Raw genomic sequence first — 25,945 nt, 5'->3', positions numbered from 1 at the left:
AGGCTGTTTCTTTCTTTAAAAAAATAATAATGAATCAAAATCAATGTCATTATGAATTATTGATCTATTCAAGGCTCCAATTACGCCACGTAAAATTTTCCACTTTGAGATATTTTTGGGGGAAAATGTTGCATATTTTGTGTTTGACATTTAAAAAACTGAGCTGTTTTTTTTAAAGAAGGGCCTGAAATGAACAAACAAAAAACATAAACAACAATAAAACTTATAATAGACGGATAGATCTGAAGTTAAAAGTAAACAGTAAAATAAAAATTATAATGTATTTTCTAACACTTCAATGAGTAGGACCCTTCTAGTGTGATTTGTTTTTAAGTGTCATTGCTCAAAAAATAATAATGAATTAAAATCAATGGTGTTATGAGTTATTGACCTTTTTAAGGCTCAAATTATTATATAATCTCAAATATAAAAAAAAAAAATTGGGTGAAAATATTGCATATTTTGTGTTTTTTCCATAAAAAATGTTTTTTTATTGTGACAAAAAGAACATAAAACTTAAATCTTTAAAATCATGATATTGACAGATGGACCTAATGTTGATTTAGAGATTTAAAACTTGAATAATAATAAAAATAATAATAATACTGAATAATGACATATTTTTATTACTTTTTTAACCAAAACCCTTTGGAGTCCCTGGGATCAAGCCTGAATGGAGGCCGAAATGTATATTTTTTATACATATATATTTTCTACAAACTCACGTAACTAACTGCAAGGCATACTTGTTGAACAGCCATACAGGTCAAGCTGAGGGTGCCTGTTTAAACAACTTTAACACTCTTACTAATATGCGTCACACTGTGAACCTACACCAAACAAGAATGACAAACACATTTCGGGAGAACATCCGCACAGTAAAACAACATAAACACAATGTACACCCAAGCTACCAATTCCCCCCGTGCGTCGGTTGAGGTGGGCGGGGTTGGTTGGGGGTGGCGGGGTTTGGTGGTAGCGGGGGTGCATAATGTAGCCCGGAATAGTTAGGGATGCATGGGATTCTGGGTCTTTGTTATGTTGTGTTTATGTTGTGTTACAGTGCGGATGTTCTCCCGAAATGTGTTTGTCATTCTTGTTTGGTGTGGGTTCACAGTGTGGCGCATATTAGTAAGAGTGTAAAAGGTGTTTATATCACAACGATCAGTGTAACCTGTGTGGCTGTTGATTAAGTATGCCTTGCAGTCAGTTATGTGTGCTATCAGGGATCGCATGCTACATGTGACCGGTCGGCACGCAGATAGAATGGCGTGAAAGTGGGCGCGACGACACGATTTAATGGACATTAAAAGCATTGCCATCATAGCACGCCCTTAATATTGTTGTGCGGGTGAAAATCGGATAATGTGGGAGAGGCACTGAAATCCGGGAAACTTCCGGAAAAATCGTATGGGCCGGCAAGTATGCAGCTGAGCCACATCAGAGTGATCAAAGAGCCGTGGGTTGCCAACCCCTGTCCTATATGATCGATACTAAAACGATTGTTCCATCGATTTTTTTTTTTTTCCGGCAAAATAATTTTGTTGTTTCTGTTAATGCTCGCATTGACAAATTAACAGAGGAGGACTTCCAAGTGAAGTGCGAAGTGAATTATATTTATATAGCTCTTTTTCTCTAGTGACTCAAAGCGCTTTATACATAGTGAAACCCAATATCTAAGTTACATTTAAACCCGTGTGGGTGGCACTGGGAGCAGGTGGGTAAAGTGTCTTGCCCAAGGACACAACGGCAGTGACTAGGATGGCAGGAGCGTGGGATCGAACCTGGAACCCTCAAGTTGCTGGCACGGCCACTCTACCGACCGAGCTATACCTCAAAGAGTACTGCATGTCATAAAAGACAATAAGGAAGTAGTTGAAACATTGTCAACACTGTCAATAGCATTCATCATAAATACATGAAACATTTGCAGTTAATACATGTGATCGGTATTGATATCGACCGATCTCATTAATAGATGATTGGTATCGGAATCGGCAGATCAGAACCCTTCTGAGAGGATCCTGACTGACGTGTGTGTAAAAATAGAGCAAGACTAGGTTGATTGGCAACACTAAATGGTCCCTAGTATGTGAATGTTGTCTGTCTATCTGTGTTGGCCTTGTGATGAGGCAGCGACTTGTCCAGGGTGCACCCCGCCTTCTGCCCGATTGTAGCTGAGATAGGCACCAGCGACCCCAAAAGGGACAAGCGATAGGAAAATTGATTTTTTAAAAACATGGCTGCCATCTTGGGATGTTTGGTGTCTGCTACTTACTCGTAAGAAGCAGCTCCCGGCTGGACTGTGCTCGGGGACGCTGGCGTTGTAGAGTCGCCGCGGGAACGCTGGCTCGTTGTCGTTGACATCCTCCAGCAGCAGGGTGACGGTCGCGGTGGACGAGAGCGGCGGCTCCCCCAGGTCCTCCGCCAACACTAGAAACCACACCACCGCCTGCGTCTCCCTGTCCAGGTCACCTGCTGTGCTGACCAGACCGGACCAGGTGTCAACGCTCACCAGGTTGTCCTGGTTGGACTTGAGGATGGAGTAGTTGATGTCTGCGTTACTGCCTTGGTCCTGGTCCCGGGCCTGGACCTGGATGAGGGAGGTCCCCTTAGGAGCATCCTCGGCGATGCTAACAATGAAGACGTCCTTCTCAAAGACCGGGGGGGAGTCATTGGTGTCTGCTACTTTGACGAGGAAGACCATCTCGCTGCTCAAAGGGGGGCTTCCGAGATCAAACGCTCGGACCTTGAGCTCGTAAAGGTCCTCGTCTTCCCTGTCCAGCTCTGCGTCAACACACAAAGCGTACAGGAAGTCGTCAGTCTGCTTCAAGGTGAATTTCCCATCCCCGCCCTCCAGGACCACAGAGATCTTCTCTCCCTGGAAATCCGGGTCCGACACAGAAATTCTTGCAACGTATTCTCCTATCGCAGCGTCTTCCGACACCAGCGCCTCGCCGGTCTCGCTGAGGAACAGGACGCCGATGGAGGGGCTGTTGTCGTTGACGTTCAGCACCTTCACCACCACGAACGTGCTGCCGGACTCCGGCTGGGCGCCGCCGTCTCTGGCGGTGACAATCAGCTCGTGGAAACCCTGCGCTTCGAAATCCAATGGTTTGTTGAGGTGAACCACTCCGGTGGTTTGGTTGACGGAGAAAAACTGGTTAGGGTCACTCTGTCGCCGGTTGATCTCATAGGTGATTCTAGCGTTTTCACCCAGGTCCAGGTCTGTGGCGTGGACTCGGCACACCGACGATCCAACCGCAGCGTTCTCCGACACGGACGCATGATACTCTGTCTGGTTGAACACAGGCGGGTTGTCGTTCTCATCCACAATGCGGATGTTGACCTTTAGTGTCCCGGTCTGGGCTGGAATGCCGCCGTCAAAGGCCTCGATCGTCAGCGAGTACGAGTCCTGAGCTTCTCGATCCACTTTGCTCATGAGCACCAAATCCAAACTATTTTCAGTAGCAACGCTTCGATGCTCCAGTTGGAAAATCTCTCCCACCTCAGCCTCTCGGATTCTGTACCCCTGTGTACCAAAGTCGCCCTCATCCTGGTCCCGAGCTCCGTTCAGGTGAAAGCGGCTCCCGGGTGGACTCAGCTCTGACACCTCCAAGTCCACCTCCTCCGAGGGGAACTCCGGCGAATGATCGTTGACGTCCCGCACCTCGATCCTCGCCCTGATCATCTCCCCTGCGAGGGTGGCCGCCACAAAATCGTACCTCGCCCTGGTCTCGCGGTCCAGGACCACAGCTGTAGAGATGATCCCCGTGTCCGCGTCGATCTCCAAGTCTCGGAAGACGTCCGAGTCCCGGCTTTCCGAGATGAAGAAGCCGGTGCCGCCGGGACGGTTCAGGCCCGCCGCCAGGTCCCCGACGATGGTTTTGGCGGGCAGGCCTTCCTTGACGGACAGCGTCAGGTTGAAGAGGTCGGCGAGGGAGCGGGCGCAAAGCAGCGCCAGCACGAGCAGCGCGGCGGACAAGCTTTGCCGGGACATTCCTCACTTTTTATGGACGTTGAAAAGACAAAGTAGGACTACTTGTCACCAGGTGAGGGGTCCACCTGTCCTCCATGGTCCCTGGTCTTCCTCACAGCTGCTCCTTCAGCAAACATGTCCCGGCACTGTGGACGCACCCCACTGACACACTCCATCTGTGCGTGTGCGTGTGTGTGTGTGTGTGTGTGTGTGTGTGTGTGTGTGTGTGTGTGTGTGTGTGTGTCTGTGTGTGTGTGTGTGTGTGACACTGGTGATTAGGCCGCAAGGAGGGAGATTACATGCCAGACGTCACAGCGAGACACAAAGAACAAGACACACACTGTAAGTACAGTACAGTACACCACTCATTTAATGCATTACATGGGCCGGCAGCTGTCCATTATTTTAGTAAACGAGTAATCTATCGATTAGTTTGATCGATTGAAAATCAGACGAGTCCATGCCTTTGTCTCCAGCAGGTTAGACTACTGTAATGGTCTTGTCACTGGGCTTTCTTAACGAGCTGTAAAATCCGGAATGCTGCTGCTCGAGTCCTGACTAGAACCAGGAAATACGACCGTATTAGTCCAGTGTTTAGGTCACGGCACAAGCTTCCTGTTGCTCAGAGAACAGACTTTAAAACAAGTCTACTGATGTACAAACCCCGTTTCCTTATGAGTTGGGAAATTGTGTTAGATGTAAATATAAACGGAATACAATGATTTGCAAGTCATTTTCAACCCATATTCAGTTGAATATGCTACAAAGACAACATATTTGATGTTCAAACTGATAAACATTTTTTTATTTTGCAAATAATCATTAACTTTAGAATTTGATGCCAGCAACATGTTACAAATAAGTTGGGAAAGGTGGCAATAAATGCTGATAAAGTTGAGGAATGCTCATCAAACACTTATATGGAACATCCCACTGGTGTGCAGGCTAATTGGGAACAGGTGGGTGCCATGATTGGGTTTAAAAGCAGCTTCCATTAAATGCTAAGTAATTCACAAACAAGGATGGGGTGAGGGTCACCACTTTGTAAACAAACTGTCGAACAATTTTAGAACAACATTTCTCAACGAGCTATTGCAAGGAATTTAGGGATTTTACCATCTACGGTCCGTAAAATCATCAAAAAGTTCAGAGAATCTGGAGAAATCACTGCACGTAAGCGATGATATTACGGACCTTTGATCCCTCAGCCGGTACCCCATCAAAAACCGACATCAGTGTGTAAAGGATATCACCACATGGGCTCAGGAACACTTCATAAAACCACTGTCAGTAACTACGGTTGGTCGCTACATCTGTAAGTGCAAGTTAAAACACTACTATGCACAGCGAAAGCCTTTTTTCAAGAACACCCAGGAACACATCTGGCTTCGCTGGGCCCGAGCTCATCTAAGATGGACTGATGCAAAGTGGAAAAGTGTTCTGTGGTCTGACGAGTCCACATTTCAAATTATGTTTGAAAAACTGTGGACGTGGTGTCCTCCAGAACAAAGAGGAAAATAACCATTCGGATTGTTATAGGCGCAAAGTTCAAAAGCCAGCATCTGTGATGGTATGGGGGTGTATTAGTGCCCAAGGCATGGGTAACTTACACATCTGTGAAGGCACCATTAATGCTGAAAGGTCCATACAGGTTTTGGAGCAACATATGTTGTCATCAGAGCAACGTTATCATGGACGCCCCTGCTTATTTAAGCAAGACAATGCCAAGCCATGTGTTACAACAGCGTGGCTTCATAGTAAAAGAGTACAGGTACTTTCCCGGCCCGCCTGCAGTCCAGACCTGTCTCCCATCAAAAATGTGTGGCGCATTATGAAACGTAAAATACGATAACGGAGACCCCCGACTGTTGAACGACTAAAGCTCTACATAAAACAAGAACGGGAAAGAATTCCACTTTCAAAGATTCAACAATTAGTTTCCTCAGTTCCCAAACGTTTATTGAGTGTTGTTGAAAGAAAAGGTGATGTAACACAGTGGTGAACATGCCCTTTCCCAACTACTTTGTCACGTGTTGCAGCCATGAAATTTTAAGCTTATTATTATTTGCAAAAAAAAAAAGTTTATGAGTTTGAACATCAAATATGTTGTCTTTGTAGTGCATTCAACTGAATATGGGTTGAAAAGGATTTGCAAATCATTTTATTCCGTTTAGATTTACATTTAACACAATTTCCCAACTCATATGGAAACGGGGTTTGTATATAGATATATATATACATATATATATGTGTGTGTATATATATATGTATATATATATATATATATATATATATATATATATAAATAAAAATTAAAAAAAATAAATATATATATATTTTATTTTTATTTTTTTTTAGGTTTCTGTGATTTATCCATTATAAAGAGCTCAATACCGGGGTAGAGTGGGATATACGCTAGGATTTTAAAATCCCTTGAACAACAGGAAAACCTGCGAAATAGGCTTGTAGGGATGATATAGCCTCTTGTGTTTTTTCCTCACCTAACGTATATATATATATTGTATACATAGATTGATTGATCGATTGATTGATTGAAACTTGTATTAGTAAATTGCACAGTACAGAACATATTCCGTACAATTGACCACTAAATGGTAACACCCCAATAAGTTTTTCAACTTGTTAATCAATTCATGGCAAATATATATATATAAATAAATGGGTTGTACTTGTATAGCGCTTTTCTACCTTCAAGGTACTCAAAGCGCTTTGACACTACTTCCACATTTACCCATTCACACACACATTCACACACTGATGGAGGGAGCTGCCATGCAAGGCGCCAACCAGCACCCATCAGGAGCAAGGGTGAAGTGTCTTGCTCAGGACACAACGGACGTGACGAGGTTGGTTCTAGGTGGGATTTGAACCAGTGACCCTCGGGTTGCACACGGCCACTCTCCCACTGCGCCACGCCGTGTGTGTGTGTGTGTGTGTGTGTGTGTGTGTGTGTGTGTGTGTGTGTGTGTGTGTGTATATATATATATATATATATATATGTGTATATATATATATATATATATATATATATATATATATATATATATATATATATATATATATATGTGTGTGTGTGTGTGTGTTTGTGTGTGTGCGTGTGCATGTGTGTGTGTGTCTGTAGTATTGTATAGTGTAGTAAAACTACTTTTTTGTTAATAATTTAACTTCATTCTTTTAAAGTAAAACGTTTTTCCTCAAAATATTTCATTTTATTCATGTAAAGTGCAACTTTACACTCTAACTTAATTTATCTTTATTTTATTATTTTATCTTAATAATTTTAACTAATTTAGTTGCGCTTTTTAATCCGACGTTAATGTCAGTGTTCTTATTTAATCGTATTTGTGTTTTACATACAGTACATATGCAGTAGCAGTCTTCCTGTGGCGCCCTCTAGTGAACAAAAGAGTTAACTTAACTGTATTTAGGTTTTTTTTTTAGCACCGAAGGCTTGGAATAACCTACAATCGAATATTCAACTTCAAACATAAATGAGTTAAAAGCTTCTGTGAAAGGACTGCAGTCTACCTTGTCTGTATGCACATGTGTCATATGAGCAAGTTTTAATGTTGTAAATGTGGTGGTTTATGTGTTGTTTACTGTTTTTTTTCTAAACTTGCTGCTGCCCTCTTGGCCAGGTCTCCCTTGGAAAAGAGATTTTTGATCTCGATGGGATTTTACTTGGTTAAATAAAGGCTAAATACAAATTAAATAAAAAATAATGATGTAATTAGTTTTAGTTTAGTCTTTTTTTGAAGGGACAATCTACAGAAACATTAAGACGGATATGTTCTGTACCAAATTATAGCTAAATATCTCATTTCCATTTGCAGTCCCTGGCTACCTAAATTAAAGGAATACAAAAATCTCGCAATAAAATTATGACAATAAAATCATACCGTAGCATGTAATCAAATTAAGAAAAAGTCATAAAATGCCCTTTCATGGACACATACTTAACATACAATATTGTATTTTGTATTTACAACCACACTTCATTTACAGTACATCATCACACAAAGACAATACATGCTCTTCTTCACATCTGTTATCATTTGTAAAAACATATACACAATAATTAATATGTTTGTAGGTTAAAGGTGACCTTATAAACAACAAGGTGCGCAACCAAGCAACAACTTTCACAACAAAGACAGTCTAGCCTTAGAGACACTTTCTGCTTACGTCATTTGTCCCCGCCCCTTACAATGACGTCACGTATCTGCTGCTCACTGACCCGAAGTTTACGAATGGATGCGAGTAATGCGGACGTTGTATCGATCTGTTGTGGTGAAGAAGGAGCTGAGCCGGAAGGCAAAGCTCTCAATTTACCGGTCGATCTACGTTCCCATCCTCACCTATGGTCATGAGCTTTGGGTCATGACCGAAAGGATAAGATCACGGGTACAAGCGGCCGAAATGAGGCGGGTCTCTCCCTTAGAGATAGGGTGAGAAGCTCTGCCATCCGGGAGGAACTCAAAGTAAAGCCGCTGCTCCTCCACATCGAGAGAAGCCAGATGAGGTGGTTCGGGCATCTGGTCAGGATGCCACCCGAACGCCTCCCGAGGGAGGTGTTTAGGGTACGTCCAACCGGTAGGAGGCCACGGGGAAGACCCAGGACACGTTGGGAAGACTATGTCTCCCGACTGGCCTGGGAACGCCTCGGGATCCCCCGGGAAGAGCTAGACGAAGTGGCTGGGGAGAGGGAAGTCTGGGCTTCCCTGCTTAGGCTGCTGCCCCCGCGACCCGACCTCGGATAAGCGGAAGAAGATGGATGGATGGATGGATGGATGGATGGAATTGAGAAAAATGTCGAATAGTTTTTTGTGTTCTCTTGGTCCTTTACCTTATTCCAGAGGAAGTGGCTAAGAGAGATGGTTGTCATGGAGATGTGTCACGTGATGAAAAGCGTTCTAAAGCTGTTATTCCTAATTATTAGTTCATGATAGATTGTTATGCTTGTTGAGAGTGGGACATGTACCTTTTTAAAAACACGGAGACAATCCAGAAGATGTCCCAGAAACAGTCCTCACGGTCTATTTCTACTACAATCTCTTATTTAGCTGTTATTTATTAATATGTGATTCACAATTGATGTCACATTGCTTGCATTATAGCCAGTAACAGTAAATATTGGAATAGTATAATATTATCATATAGTTATTTGCAATGAAGGCAGAGGAAATTAATCACAACAACTACAGTTTCAGTACATGAGTTTATTAATTTCTAAAGGTTATAAAGATACTTAGTTTTTAAATGATCATCCAAACTGGTCTAAACATGTTTGTGTCATTTCTTTTTGCTCTGTTGTTGTCCAAGTCCTCCTTGATTAATCTGCACGGACAAGAAAAAAAACAAAGCAGAAAAGTTAAACACAGGATTACAATAATAATTGATAGAAGTGAACATTTTCAAATAACATGCAAATGTACACAAAAAAACCCAGCAATAATCAATATTGGTTCTTTGATGAAATGGCGACTTGTCCAGGGTGTACCCCGCCTTCCACCCGATTGTAGCTGAGATAGGCGCCAGCGACCCCCGCGACCCCAAAAAGGGAATAAGCGGTAGAAAATGGATGGATGGATGGGTTCTTTGATGCACATGTTTATAGTACTTCAATTTTTCTACTTTTTTCTAAGTTGTTATTTTTTCCCTAAAATTTACACACAAAAAAAGCAGAAAAGTTAAACGCAAGATCATGATAATCATTAATAGAAGTGAACATTTTCAAATAACATGCAAACGTACACAAACCCCCCCCCCCCCCCCCCCCCAGCAATAATCAATAATGGTTTATTGATGCACATGTTTATAGTACTTCAATTTTCCTCCTTTTTTTTACAGTCACTGTAAGAAAAAATGTTTTAAAACCTGTAGATTTTATAATAAATCAAGCGGTAGTAAATGGATGGATGGTGTAAAAACAACTACATTTTATAGTAAAACTCTGGTGACTAAGTTGCCATTTTTTGCCCTAAAATTTACACCAAAAAAGCAGAAAAGTTAAACACAAGATCATAATAATCATTGATAGAAGTGAACATTTTCAAATAACATGCAAATGTACACACAAAATTACCAATAATCAATATTGGTTCTTTGATGCACATGTTTATAGTACTAACATTTTTTCACTGTTAAAAAAATGTTTTTAAAAACCTGGAACACCGTCGCCAAAATTTTACGGTCAAAATAAAAGTGGTGCTGTTTTTCCATTCATGAATTGTAAAAACGACCACAGATTTTATGGAAAAAAGTGGCGGCTCAGTAGTTTGTCAAATTACAGTAATTTGGTGTAAAATAACTACATTTTATAGTAAAATTTTGGCAACCAAGTTGCCATTCTTTGCCCTAAAATTTACACCAAAAAAAGCAGAAAAGTCAAACACAAGATCACAATAATCATTGATAGAAGTGAACATTTTCAAATAACATGCAAATGTACACAAAAACAGCAATAATCAATATTAGTTGATGCACATGTTTATAGTACTTCAATTTTCACAGTAAAAAAAATATTTCTAAAAACCTGTAGATTTTATAGTAAAAACTAGCGACACAGAATTTTACTGTCAAGATAAAAGTGGTGCTGTTTTTTCCATTCATGCATTGTAAAAACGACCACATATTTTACGGAAAAAAGTGGCGTCTCAGTAGTTTGTCAAATAACAGTAATTTGTTGTAAAAACAACTACATTTTATAGTAAAATTTTGGCAACCAAATTACCATTTTTTTGCCCTAAAATTTACACCAAAAAAAACTGAAAAGTTAAAAACTAGATCGCAATAATCATTAAATAAGTGAACATTTTCAAATAACATGCACATGTACACAAAAAAAACAGGAATAATGAATAATGGTTCTTTGATGCACATGTTTATAGTACTTCAGTTTTACTAATTTTTCTTACGGTCAATGCAAAAAAAAAAAGAATTAAAACCTGTAGATTTTATAGTAAAAAAACTCGGAACGCAGTCGCCAAAATTTTACGGTCAAAATAAAAGTGGTGCTGTTTTTCCGTTCATGCATTGTAAAAACGACCACAGATTTTACGGAAAAAAAGTGGAGGCTCAGTCGTTTGTCAAATTACAGTAATTTGGTGTAAAAACAAGTACATTTTATAGTAAAATTCTGGCGACCAAGTTGCCATTTTTTTGCCCTAAAATTTACACCCAAAAAAGCAGAAAAGTCAAACACAAGATCACAATAATCATTGATAGAAGTGAACATTTTCAAATAACATGCAAATGTACACAAAAACAGCAATAATCAATATTAGTTGATGCACGTTTATAGTACTTCAATTTTCACAGTAAAAAAAATATTTCTAAAAACCTGTAGATTTTATAGTAAAAACTAGCGACACAGAATTTTACTGTCAAGATAAAAGTGGTGCTGTTTTTTCCATTCATGCATTGTAAAAACGACCACATATTTTACGGAAAAAAGTGGCGTCTCAGTAGTTTGTCAAATAACAGTAATTTGTTGTAAAAACAACTACATTTTATAGTAAAATTTTGGCAACCAAATTACCATTTTTTTGCCCTAAAATTTACACCAAAAAAAACTGAAAAGTTAAAAACTAGATCGCAATAATCATTAAATAAGTGAACATTTTCAAATAACATGCACATGTACACAAAAAAAACAGGAATAATGAATAATGGTTCTTTGATGCACATGTTTATAGTACTTCAGTTTTACTAATTTTTCTTACGGTCAATGCAAAAAAAAAAAGAATTAAAACCTGTAGATTTTATAGTAAAAAAACTCGGAACGCAGTCGCCAAAATTTTACGGTCAAAATAAAAGTGGTGCTGTTTTTCCGTTCATGCATTGTAAAAACGACCACAGATTTTACGGAAAAAAAGTGGAGGCTCAGTCGTTTGTCAAATTACAGTAATTTGGTGTAAAAACAAGTACATTTTATAGTAAAATTCTGGCGACCAAGTTGCCATTTTTTTGCCCTAAAATTTACACCCAAAAAAGCAGAAAAGTTAAACACAAGATCACAATAATCATTAATAGAAGTGAACATTTTCAAATAACATGGAAATGTACACAAAAAACTGCAATAATCAATATTAGTTGATGCACATGTTTATAGTACTTACATTTTCACTGTAAAATAAATATTTTTAAAAACCTGTAGATTTTATAGTAAAAACTAGGAACACAGTCGCCAGAATTTTACTGTCAAGATAAAAGTGGTGCTGTTTTTCCATTCATGCATTGTAAAAACAACCACAGATTTTATGGAAAAAAGTGACAGCTCAGTAATTTTATACCACATTACAGTAATCTGGTATGAAACAACTAAATTTTATAGTAAAATTCTGCCATTTTTTTGCCCTAAAATTTATACCAAAAAAAAGCAGAAAAGTTAAACACAAGATTACAATAATCATTAATAGAAATGAACATTTTCAAATAACATGCAAATGTACACAAAAAACAGCAATAATTAATAATGGTTCTTTGATGCACATGTTTATAGTACTTCAATTTTCCTACTTTTTTTATGGTCACTGTAAAAAAAAATTTTTTAAAACCTGTAGATTTTATAGTAAAACAAGTGGGTAAAACAACAACATTTTATTGTAAAATTGTGCCATTTTTTTGCCCTAAAATTTACGCCAAAAAAGCAGAAAAGTCAAACACAAGATCACAATAATCAGTGATAGAAGTGAACATTTTCAAATAACATGCACATGTACACAAAAAACAGCAATAATCAATATTGGTTGATGCACATGTTTATAGTACTTACATTTTCTGGCCACTCATTAATAGAACATAATTAACTTTTTGCAGATTAAATAAGTAATGTAGAAGATGTTGGGCTTTACTTTCAAACGTTAAAAAAAGCCTGGGCAGTTTTTACAATGCATGAATGAAAAAAAAAAGCACCACTTTTATCTTGACAGGAAAATTCCTGTGACTGTGTTCCTAGTTTTTTAAATTTAAAATCTACAGGTCTTAAAACATTTTTCTTAAAGTGACTGTAAAAAAAAAAGTAGGAAAATGTAAGTACTATAAACATGTGCATCAAAGAACCAATATTGATTATTGCTGGGGGTTTTTGTGTACATTTGCATGTTATTTGAAAATGTTCACTTCTATTAATGATTATTGTGATCTTGTGTTTGACTTTTCTGCTTCTTTGGTGTAAATTTTAGGGCAAAAAAAAAATGGCTGAATTTTACTATAAAATGTAGTTGTTTTATACCAAATTACTGTAATTTGACAAACTACTGAGCTGCCACTTTTTTCCGTAAAATCTGTGGTTGTTTTTACAATGCATGAATGGAAAAACAGCACCACTTTTATCTTGACAGTAAAATTCTGGCAACTGTGTTCCTAGTTTTTACTATAAAATCTACAGGTTTTTAAAAATATTTCTTTTACAGTGAAAATGTAAGTACTATAAACATGTGCATCACCCAGTATTGATTATTGCAGTTTTTTGTGTACATTTGCATGTTCTTTGAAAATGTTCATTTCTATTAATGATTATTGTGATCTTGTGTTTAACGTTTCTGCTTTTTTGGGGGTAAATTTTAGGGCAAAAAACCTGGCAGGATTTTACAATAAAATGTAGTTGTTTTATACCAAATTACTGTAATTTGGTATAAAATTACTGAGCCGCCACTTTTTTCCGTAAAATCTGTGATTGTTTTTACAATGCAAGAATGGAAAAACAGCACCACTTTTATCTTGACAGTAAAATTCTGGCGACTGTGTTCCTAGTTTTTACCATAAAATCTACAGGTTTTTAAAAATATTTATTTTACAGTGAAAATGTAAGTACTATAAACATGTGCATCAACCAATATTGATTATTGCTGTTTTTTGTGTACATTTGCATGTTATTTGAAAATGTTCACTTCTATTAATGATTATTGTGATCTTGTGTTTAACGTTTCTGCTTTTTTTGGTGTAAATTTTAGGGCAAAAAAATGGCAGGATTTTACTATAAAATGTAGTTGTTTTATACTAAATTACTGTAATTTGGTATAAAATTACTGAGCCGCCACGTTTTTCCGTAAAATCTGTGATTGTTTTTACAATGCATGAATGGAAAAACAGCACCACTTTTATCTTGACAGTAAAATTCTGGCGACTGTGTTCCTAGTTTTTACCATAAAATCTACAGGTTTTTAAAAATATTTATTTTACAGTGAAAATGTAAGTACTATAAACATGTGCATCAACCAATATTGATTATTGCTGTTTTTTGTGTACATTTGCATGTTATTTGAAAACGTTCACTTCTATTAATGATTATTGTGATCTTGTGTTTAACGTTTCTGCTTTTTTTGGTGTAAATTTTAGAGCAAAAAAATGGCAGAATTTTACTATAAAATGTAGTTGTTTTATACCAAATTACTGTAATTTGGTATAAAATTACTGAGCCGCCACGTTTTTCCGTAAAATCTGTGATTGTTTTTACAATGCATGAATGGAAAAACAGCACCACTTTTATTTTGACAGTAAAATTCTGGCGACGGTGTTCCTAGTTTTTACTATAAAATCTACAGGTTTTAAAAAATATTTCTCCTACAGTGAAAATGTAAGTATTATAAACATGTGCATCAACCAATATGGATTTTTGCAGTTTTTTGTGTACATTTGCATATTATTTGAAAATGTTCACTTCTATTAATGATTATTGTGATCTTATGTTTAACGTTTCTGTTTTTTTTGGTGTAAATTTTAGGGCAAACAAATGGCAGAATTTTACTATAAAATGTAGTTGGTTTATACAAAATTACTGTAATTTGGTATAAAATTACTGAGCCGCCACGTTTTTCCGTAAAATATGTGATTGTTTTTACAATGCATGAATGGAAAAACAGCACCACTTTTATCTTGACAGTAAAATTCTGGCGACGGTGTTCCTAGTTTTTACTATAAAATCTATAGGTTTTTAAAAATATTTATTCTACAGTGAAAATGTAAGTACTATAAACATGTGCATCAACCAATATTGATTTTTGCTGTTTTTTGGTTACATTTGCATGTTATATGAAAATGTTCACTTCTATTAATGATTATTGTAATCCTGTGTTTAACTTTTCTGCTTTTTTGGTGTAAATTTTAGGGTAAAAAAAATGGCAACTTGGCCGCCAGAATTTTACTATAAAATGTAGTTGTTTTTACACCAAATTACTGTAATTTGGGGCGGCATAGCTCGGTTGGTAGAGTGGCCGTGCCAGCAACTTGAGGGTTGCAGGTTCGATTCCCGCTTGTGCCATCCTAGTTACTGCCGTTGTGTCCTTGGGCAAGACACTTTACCCACCTGCTCCCAGTGCCACCCACACTGGTTTGAATGTAACTTAGATATTGGGTGTCACTATGTAAAGCGCTTTGAGTCACTTGAGAAAAGCGCTATATAAATATAATTCACTTCACTTCACTTCACTAATTTAACAAACTACTGAGTCGCCACTTTTTTCCGTAATATCTGTTGTCATTTTTACAATTCATGAATGGAAAAACAGCACCACTTTTATCTTGACAGTAAAATTTTGGCGACTGTGTTCCTAGTTTTTTACTATAAAATCCACAGGTTTAATTGTTTTTCCCTTTACAGTGACCGTAAAAGAAAGCAGGAAAACTGAAGTACTATAAACATGTGCATCAACCAATATTGATTATTGCTGTTTCTTTGTGTACATTTGCATGTTATTTGAAAATGTTCACTTCTATTAATGTTATTGTGATCTTGTGTTTGACTTTTCTGCTTTTTTGGGTGTAAATTTTAGGGCGAAATAATGGCAACTGGTCGCCAGAATTTTACTATATAATTTTGTGAATTTACACCAAATTACTGTAATTTAACAAACTACTGAGCCGCCACTTTTTTCCGTAAAATCTGTTGGCGGTTTTATAATTCATGAATGGAAAAACAGCACCACTTTTATCTTGAGAGTAAAATTTTGGCGACTGTGTTCCTAGTTTTTTACTATAAAATCTACAGGTTTATTATTTTTTTTTTTTACAGTGACTGTAAAAGAAAGTAGGAAAACTGAAGTACTATAAACATGTGCATCAACCAATATTGATTATTGCTGTTTTTTGTGTACATATGCATGTTATTTGAAAATGTTCACTTCTATTAATGATTATTGTGATCTTGTGTTTTACTTTTCTGCTTTTTTTGGTGTAAATTTTTGGGCGAAATAATGGCAACTTGGTCGCCAGAATTTTACTATATAATTTAGTTGATTTTACACCAAATTACTGTAATTTAACAAACTACTGAGTCGCCACTTTTTTACGGTATATCTGTTGTCGTTTTTACAATTCATGAATGGAAAAACAGCACCACTTTTATCTTAACAGTAAAATTTTGGCGACTGTGTTTCTAGTTTTTTACTATAAAATCTACAGGTTTAATTTTTTTTTTCCTTTACAGTGCCCGTAAAGAAAGCAGGAAAACTGAAGTACTATAAACATGTGCATCAACCAATATTGATTATTGCTGTTTTTTGTGTACATTTGCATGTTATTTGAAAATGTTCACTTCTATTAATGATTATTGTGATCTTGTGTTTAACTTTTCTGCTTTTTTTGGTGTAAATTTTTGGGCGAAAAATTGGCAACTTGGTCGCCAAAATTTTACAATAAAATTTATTCGTATTTACACCAAATTACTGTAGTTTGACAATAGACTGAGCTACCACTTTATTCCCGTAAAATCTGTGGTGAAAAGTACAGGGTAAGGAGACGTACACAGCACGGAGGTCGCTCATTATTACAGTCGCGGTTTCGTATTTTGACACAAATGCATATCACTTGACATGTCCGCTTTCAGCTGTTTTAAATGAATGAATACAACCATACTTAAATTTTAAGATCGCTCTTTTCGCTACGCATGGCGTCTTCGTGTTGAAAATAGTTTACGCGCAAAGTACGTCGGGAAAAAAAAGACGCGAAGTCTACAAGGATGCAACCTTTCTGCTAATGGGTGAAAAGGACACTTAGAACTTTTTTTTTTTTTTTAATTGGGACAGCCTCCACGAAGGAGCACTGCCAAGGATGCAGCCGCGGAATTGAGACACACCCTTCGAAGGCGTCACCAAGCGGGAAGTGTTTGTGAGGAGAGACTCCATCTTGGACTCATTCGACGAAGATGTCCCGACGTCACGTCATGTTGTCCTACCAGTGGGACGACCAGGACCTGGTCCTCAAAGTCTACCAGCGCCTCAGGGAGGACGGCCTGCCGGTGTGGATGGACGTGCAGGAAGGAGGAGTGACGGGAAACATCAACGACGCGTAAGTTCCACACACCTGACAACTATGGAGGTATAATTGTCTCACATCAACTAATACGTACCGTATTTCTTGAATTGCCACCGGGGCGCTAATTAATTTAAAACCTCTTCTCACTCCGGCAATTACCAAAGGTACGCAGTAAAAAATTGAGTGTGATGTAAACTTGGAACTTAAATCCTACTGAATAGCTCTTAATTTTCTTCCCTTTATGCGATTTCAAATTACCGGTATTGAAATCAGCCTCCTCCGTTTAAAAAAATGATGACAGGGGAAGTGTCAATCAATCAATCAATCAATCAATCAATCAATGTTTATTTATACAGCCCCAAATCACAAATGTCTCAAAGGACTGCACAAATCATTACGACTACAACATCCTCGGAAGAATCCACAAAAGGGCAAGGAAAACTCACACCCAGTGGGCAGGGAGAATTCACGTCCAGTGGGACTATGAGAAACCTTGGAGAGGACCTCAGATGTGGGCAACCCCCCCCCCCCCCCCTACTGTGAAAGTTCAATCCATAGTGGCTCCAACACAGCCGCGAGAGTTCAGTTCAAGCGGATCCAAGACAGCAGCGAGAGTCCCGTCCACAGGAGACCATCTCAAGCGGAGGCGGATCAGCAGCGTAGAGATGTCCCCAACCGATACAGGCGAGCGGTCCATCCTGGGTCCCGACGAGCGGTCCATCCTGGGTCTCGACTCTGGACAGCCAGTACTTCATCCATGGTCATCGGACCGGACCCCCTCCACAAGGGAGGGGGGGACATAGGAGAAAGAAAAGAAGCGGCAGATCAACAGGTCGAAAAAGGAGGTCTATTTAAAGGCTCGTGTTGTCACGAGTTTGACCAGGCGGTAATACTACGCATGCGCTAATTATTTTGGGAAGCGAGTTTGACCCGGCAGTAATTCAAGGCAGGCGCATACTATGTGCCCTACGGCAATTCAAGGAAATACAGTATCTCGATATTTTGCCTTGGCCTATACATATAATCACAGCAGTATGATGATTCTATGCGTCTACATTAAAACATTCTTCTTCATATTGCATAATTATATGCTTATTTTAAACTTTTGTGCAGAGAAGGAAATCACAACTAAGTCAATTGTCCAAAACTGTATTTATTAAACAGTTATTAGCAGGTGACTTTTCAAATCATGCAACATATTAGCAGTAATGCTACTTTTGGTAGCAACGCTTGTGCCCCACACTTAACAAATTACGGTTGTCTGTTTGACATCTTCCCGCTTGAAGCCAATTGGCACCGTCCTTCTCTCGTATTACCACTCGCACGGCTCCGCGAGCATCACAGCTAACGTTACCCATGCTGCTACCTCTCTGCTCCGTGTGGGCGTATACGTTTGTGGCGTATGAAGTGACAGAATGTGAGGTATGTAAGAAGGTGTGCTAGCTGTCTGTGAGAAGGAGAAACAAGAAAGAGCGAGAAGAGCCTGTAATGTAATGCCCGCAGCTAAAAGCAACTGCGTGAGAACGTATACTGGAATATCACGATATAGTCATTTTCTATATCGCACATATCGCCGAGCCCTATCCCCGGGTGCACGTCTTTGGAAGTGGGAGGAAGCCGGAGTACCCGGAGGGAACCCACGTAGTCACGGGGAGAACATGCAAACTCCACACAGAAAAAAAAAACAAAAGCCCGGGATTGAACTCAGGACCTTCGTACTGTGAGGCATATGCACTAACCAAAAGGTGTATTTGTAAATATATTTTTGAGATTTGAATATAAATATGCTTGATTTTGTATTTGTATTGGATTTGCATGTGTGAATTGCTTTTTTTGCTTTTGTGTCGATGAGACATTCCTCCCACAAATCAGATGCACAAATAAATAGGACCTACACACTCCCCTGAACAACCAGCAGAGGGCACTGCAGCCAGCATCTACATCTGGACAAGGTCATTAAAGAGGAACATTATCACCAGACCTATGCAAGCGTCAATATATACCTTGATGGTGCAGAAAAAAGACCATATACTTTTTTAACCGATTTCCGAACTCTAAATGGGTGAATTTTGGCGAATTAAACCCCTTTCTGTTTATCGGTCTTTTTGCGATGATGTCAGAACGTGACGTCTCCGAAGTAATACAGCCGCCATTTTCATTTTCAACACATTACAAACACCGGGTCTCAGCTCTGTTATTTTCCGTTTTTTCGACTTTTTTTTGGGAACTTTTGAGACATCATGCCTCGTCGGTGTGTTGTCGAAGGGTGTAACAACACTAACAGGTAGGGATTCAAGTTGCACCACTGGCCCGAAGATGCGAAAGTTTCTGCCGCCAGACCCCCATTGAATGTACCAGAGAGTCTCCGCGTTTTACCGGCGATGACAGACATGGCACAGAGATGTATGGATAGCCTGCAGATGCATTTGCAACGATAAATTCAACGAAATCACAAAGGTGAGTTTTGTTGATGTTGACTTATGTGTTAATCAGACATATTTGGTTGCGGCGTGACTGCCAGCTAATCGATGCTAACATGCTACGCTAATCAACGCTAACATGCTATTTACCGGCGGTGCTAAAGCAGACATGGCACAGAGATGTATGGATAACCTGCAGATGCATTTGCAACTATATTATGTTTACTTCCACCCACATTTAATGCAGAAAAAAACACTTACCAATCCAGTGTCACGAGATGCGAAAGTCCTGATCGTTTGGTCCGCACATTTTACCGGCGATGCTAACGCAGCTATTCGGCCATACTATGGCTATGAATAGCGTCAATAGCTATTCGCTCAATAGCTTCAGTTTCTTCTTCAATACTTTCATACTCCAACCATCCGTTTCAATACATGCGTAATCTGTTAAATCGCTTAAGTTGCTGAAATCCGACTCTGAATCCGAGCTAATGTCGCTATATCTTGCTGTGGTATTCGCCGTTGTTTGTTTACATTGGCAGCACTGTATGACGTCACAGGGAAATGGATAGTCGCATCGCAAATAGCGAAAATCAATCACTTTAAAGCTTTTTTTAGGGATATTCGGGGACAGGTAAAATTTTGAAAAAAACTTCAAAAAAATACAACAAGCCACTGGGAACTGATTTTTATTGTTTTTAACCCTTTTGAAATTGTGATAATGTTCCCCTTCAAACGGCATTTGTAGATTCCTAATGAAGCCTTAGCTTGACGCTCCTCTACTTTCTCCTGCTCCGCTTGCTGGGACAATAACAAAAACTCCAGACGTTCCTCTTCGTTTTGTATAGTTTACTTATCAACTTCAAAAAACGTAAAACAATAACGATGTGGGAACAAATGAATGGAAAAATAAAGCTAGTTTGTTACAGTAACGAAGAGTTAGAAAAAGTAAGAGTAAGAAAAAGTAAGAGTGAGAACAAAAAACTGTGTGGCTCGATTCCACTGCGCCTGACTGCCATTACCCATAACACCTTGCATCCAAACCCCCTTACCACCCAGATCCTTTCGCCATATATGCAATTAAAACAGTTACATCATCAAATTATTTAGACAAATTTAATACTTACAAACAAAGTGAACCTTCTAATTACTCTTAAGCATTTAATATATACATTTTCGTATTATACAAATAAAGTAAATAGTCCCCTTTTGGCTGAGTAAACATAAAGCATCTTCCATGAAATGTAAATGAACATAAACAGCATTTAGGCTCCTACAGCATTGATACAATAAAATAAGCAGCTAGCGTTCTCTCTTTAAAGACGTGGATTGTTTTTTGTGCCGAGAACTCCGGGCATTTTGCATATAATGTTCTGTGACCCAGACCGCTCTGGCTGCAGTGCCCTCTGCTGGTTTTTCAGGGAAGCGTGTAGGTCACATTTATTTGTGCATCTGGTTTGTGGGAGGAATGTCTCATCGACACAAAAGCAAAAAAGCCATACACATATGCTAATTCAATACAAATACAAAATCAAGCATACTTATACTCAAATCTCAAAAATATATTTGCAAATACACGTTTATTTATACAAATTCTTGATTTATTTGCAGGTTGAGTTGCGTTTGAGTTTATTTCAAACATGCAAGCATACACACGATACATCACAATTTCCAGTTTCTCTTTTCAACATGTTCGTAAAGGAGTAGGAAAAAGCAGAGCTTATTAAATCCTACCCCTTTTCTTTTACATGGCAGTTCCTAAAACTTTTGTTCACTTCCTGTTCTCAACGTATTCACAATATACTCCTTAAGTATCACAATAAATATAAATATTTGGTGAAGTAAGTTATATTCCATATGATGAGATAAGTAAGGTTATTTTGAGAATGTCACATTTTTATATTTATACATTTTATTTGTATATATTTTCAAATCTCAAAAATACATTTACAAATATGCATTTATTAATACAAATTATTTATTTGTATATCACATTTGTATATTTATTAATACATGCATATGTATTAATATCATATATTTATGTATATATATATATATATATGTGTGTGTGTGTGTGTGTGTATGTATGTATGTTGATGTGAGACAATTCCACTTCCATAGACAACTGCTCACACCTGGACCTGAAACAGAAAAACTGTTTTTGTGCTAAAAAAAATGTGTTCTGATTGGGCGTTTTAATTCAGATATCTCAAGCAAGACCTGATTTAAAATCAATAGTGTTGTTGTTTGAAATCCGAAGCTCCAAAAACAGAAGACGAAGTCACCCTTGGGCCAAAATCAATAGGTTTCTTAACCAATGATGCTCATAGCTGACAGTGCATGGTCAGTCTGTGGACGAGAGGGTCCACGCTTAAGTCCGGGTCTAACGCCGTCTGTTCGTCTTCAGGATGGCGGCGGCCGTGGAGTCGGCGGCCGTCGTTTGTCCTTTCATGACCGCCGCCTACCAGGCGTCTCGCAGCTGCAAGAAGGAGCTGAACTACGCCGACAGCAGGGAGGTGACCGTGGTCCCTGTCATGCTGGCCCAGGACTGGGAGGCCAGCGAGTGGCTGGGCCTCATCACGGCCGGCGTGCTGTGGGTCGACTTCAGGTGACAAGACCGCAGACCGGCCTGAAAAAAAATGTTTGACCGTTAACAACTGGCAGTTCAGTCACCAAAATTTTACTGTTAAAAAAAAAAAAAAAGTGGGGACGTTTTTCCATTCATGCATTGTAAAAAGGACCATGGATTTTATGGGGAAAAAAGTGGTGGCTCAGTCGTTTATCAAATTACAGTAATTTGGTGTAAAAAACACCTTAAAAATTATGGTAAAATTCTAGCTATGAAGTTGCCATTATTTTGTACAGTTACTGTAAAAAAGAAATTTGTAAAAACCTATAGATGTTATAATTAAAAACTAGGAACACAGGCGCCAGAATTGTACTGTCAAGATAAAAATGGTGCCTTTTTTTCCATTCATGCATTGTAAAAAGAGTTGTTTGTCAAACTACAGTAATTTGGTGTAAAAATAACATTTTATAGTAAAATTCTGGCGACCAAGTTGCCATTTTTTGCGCTAAAATTTACACCAAAAAAATAACTTTCACAGTGACTGTAAAAAAATTAAATTCAGATTTTAAGGTTAATAAAAACCTGGCAGCTAAGTCGCCAGAATTTTACTGTATACAAAAAAAAATCTGGGTTCGTTTTTCCATTCATGCATTGTAAAAAGGACCGTAGATTTTTTTGGGGAAAAAGTGGTAGCTCAGTCGTTTGTCAAATTACAGTAATTTGGTGTAAAAACCACTTTAAAATGGTAAAATTGTAGCTACGAAGTTGCCATTTTTGTGTACCCTAAATGTAGAAAAAAATGTTTGACGTGAATGTAAAAAAACTTCCCATCAGATTTTGAGGTTAAAAACTGTCAGCTCGGTCACCAAAATTTTACTGCTAAAATAAAAGTGGTGCCGTTTTTCCGTTTACAGAGACGCAGTGTAAAAATGACCATGCATTGTACTGTTAGTCATTGGGTATAAATGGAAAAAAATACTTTTTTTACGGTCACTGTAAAAATAAAAACAAAAAAACCTGTAGATATTATAGTAAAAAACTAGGAACACAGACGCCAGAGTTTTACTGTCAAGACAAAAGTGGTGCTGTTTTTCCTTTCATGCATTTTAAAAACGACCACAGATTTTACAGAAAAAAGTGGTGGCTCAGTTGTTTGTCAAAATACAGTAATTTGGTGTAAATTTTGTAGTAAAATTATGGCGACCAAGTTGCCGTTTTTGGCCCTAAAATTTACACAAAAAAAACTTTCACAGTGACTATAAAAAACTAAAATTCAGATCTTAAGGTTAAAAAAAAACAGACAGCTCAGTCGCCAGAATTTTACTGTAAAAATACAAGTGGTGCCGTTTTTCCATTCATGCATTTTAAAAACAACGACAGAATTTACGGGAAAAAAGTGGCGGCACAGTCATTTGTCAAATTACAGTAATTTGCTGTAAAAATTAATAGTAAAATCTAGCGACTAAGTGGCAATTTTTTTTTTAGCCCTAAATATACCCAAAAATGTTTTACGTAAATGAAAAAAAAACCCCATCAGTTTTTGAGGTTAAAAATTGGCAGACCAGAATTTTACTGCTGAAAAAAATTAGTGCCGTTTTACAGTAATGCACTGTAAAAATGACCATGGATTTTACTGTTAGTCATTTTAGTATGAATGGAAAAACATACGGTCACTGTAAAAAAAACAAAAACCCTATAGATTTTATTGTAAAAAATACTAGGACCATAATCGCCAGAATTTTACCGTCAAAATAAAAGTTTCCATTCATGCATTGTAAAAACGACCACAGATTTTACGGGAAAAAAAAGTGATGGCTCAGTCATTCGGGGTAATTTGGTGTTAAAAAAATGTAAATTTTATGGTAAAATTCTGGCGTCCCAAGATGCCATTTTTTACCTTAATATTTACAAACACAAAACTTTTACAGTGACTGTAAAAAACAAAATTTTGATTTTGAGGTTAAAAAAAAATGACAGCTCAGTCGGCTGAATTTTACTGCCAAAATAAAAGCGGTGGGTTTTTCCATTTACAGTTATACACTGTAAAACGACAACTGTAGATTTTAAAAAGGTCACAAAACTGGAAGCTCAATTGCCAGAATTTCACCGTTAAAATAAAAATGTTAGCGTTTTTAAATTGACAATTTGGTGTAAGAGCCACTGTAAATTTTACAGTAAAATAATGACTGAGCTGCCAGTTTTCTACAAAACCTACAGATTATGTTTTACTGTTTATTTTTACAGGTACTAAAAAAAAAGTCAGCTCAGTCACCGTGATTTTACAGTAAAAATAAAAATGTTCCATATACAGTGATGCACTATGAAAACCACCTAAGCTTTTACAGTGTAAAAAAAAAAATCTGGCAGCTCAATTGCCATAATTTTACCGATCAACTATAGGTGTGAATTTTACAGTAATTTGGCGTAAGAACTACTGTAAATTTTCCTGTGACATCCTGGAAAATCTACAGATTTTCTTTTACAGAACACCCTTAAAAGCAAGCCTCTAAACTATATTAGCTCAAATCACGGCATGATAACTTAATAATAAAGAAAACTTCAGACAGTTTTTTTTATTTTGTTTAAAAAATAGACCAAGCACATTCTAAAAGTGTACTATCATGTGTTGTTTTTTTACACTTAATGTTACAGTTAATAGTATTATGTCTTCATTTGTCGTTATTTATACTTCCTGAATAAATGCAGTGATAATGTTTATCAGTCAAATAGGTGGAATTGAGTCCGGCAGAGTTTTAAAATTCTCCAGTTGGTTTAAAATTTTAATCTATGAAATGAATAATAATATTAGCAACATAAAATTACTGGATGTTATTAATGTAATTTAGTAATTTTCCTAAACTGATGAACTAACATGTTTATTATGTACATATGTAGCATCTTCTACAACTAAACTTGTGAATTTGAACCCATTTCATTAATCACACATGAGATATTATACGTATTATTTCATATAAGTACATCACGAAATGTACAGATTATTACAAGTATTTATTTGGGTAGAAATGTCACAGGTTAGATTACCAACAACATATTGCACAATTAATGTAACAATCCACATTTTGTCTACAATCACTGATAAGCAACATCAGCTCCATCCATCCATCCATTTTCTACCGCTTATTCATTTTATGTTAATACGAAACTCATCTCGCGGACCGGATAGAACCTGATTTGTACGTTTGTACTAAAGTTGGGTTTTTTAGGGACATCTTGAAGGACGAGCAGCACTTTGAGGAGTGCGTCCGCTCTCTGGAGGAGGAGATCCTGTTCAACGTGGGTCAGTTGCTGACACAGGACCACCAAGCCGAGACCCCCAAAGTCCACCTGAAGAAGAAACCAGGCCGCGCCTTCTGTCACGCGCTTTCCAGGCTTCACATCCACGACACAGGTGAGGTCAAACGTTTTAAAATCTACCTTCAACTTGCACAAATCATACAGTTTTAAGTTTCCCAGATTTAAATATAAGCGTTTGGTCGGTTCATAAAGAATAAAATAAATGTGTCGCCCTCTGGTGGGGAGGAGAACTGCAACAACGTGGTAGCACTTTTCTCAGTGGGATGTAACGCAATCCATCCATCCATTTCCTACCGCTTATTCCCTTTCGGGGGCGCTGGCGCCTATCTCAGCTACAATCGGGCGGAAGGCAGCGTACACCCTGCACAAGTCGCCCCCCTAATCGCA

General features: G+C 37.9%; 2 protein-coding genes across 2 annotated transcripts in view; one reads left to right on the top strand and one right to left on the bottom strand.

Annotated features, from left to right (window-relative positions):
* Positions 1-4,144, bottom strand: part of dchs2 (dachsous cadherin-related 2) — an 88,227-nt gene extending 84,083 nt beyond the window's left edge. Inside the window, exon 1 of the mRNA XM_061913127.1 lies at positions 2,279-4,144. Coding sequence (XP_061769111.1) covers positions 2,279-4,000 — 1,722 coding nt within the window. The 5' untranslated portion in view covers positions 4,001-4,144. The remainder of the gene's footprint in view (positions 1-2,278) is intronic.
* Positions 1-25,945, top strand: part of LOC133560539 (uncharacterized) — a 40,627-nt gene that overhangs the window by 9,878 nt on the left and 4,804 nt on the right. The window contains exons 2-4 of the mRNA XM_061913162.1: positions 17,026-17,287; positions 22,082-22,282; positions 25,468-25,652. Coding sequence (XP_061769146.1) covers positions 17,145-17,287; positions 22,082-22,282; positions 25,468-25,652 — 529 coding nt within the window. The 5' untranslated portion in view covers positions 17,026-17,144. The remainder of the gene's footprint in view (positions 1-17,025; positions 17,288-22,081; positions 22,283-25,467; positions 25,653-25,945) is intronic.

The sequence above is a fragment of the Nerophis ophidion genome, linkage group LG01 (genome assembly GCF_033978795.1).
Source record: "Nerophis ophidion isolate RoL-2023_Sa linkage group LG01, RoL_Noph_v1.0, whole genome shotgun sequence".
In the NCBI taxonomy this organism is placed as follows: domain Eukaryota; kingdom Metazoa; phylum Chordata; class Actinopteri; order Syngnathiformes; family Syngnathidae; genus Nerophis; species Nerophis ophidion.
The sequence above is the reverse complement of the archived record's forward strand: the minus strand, read 5'-3'. Positions and strand labels throughout refer to the sequence as shown.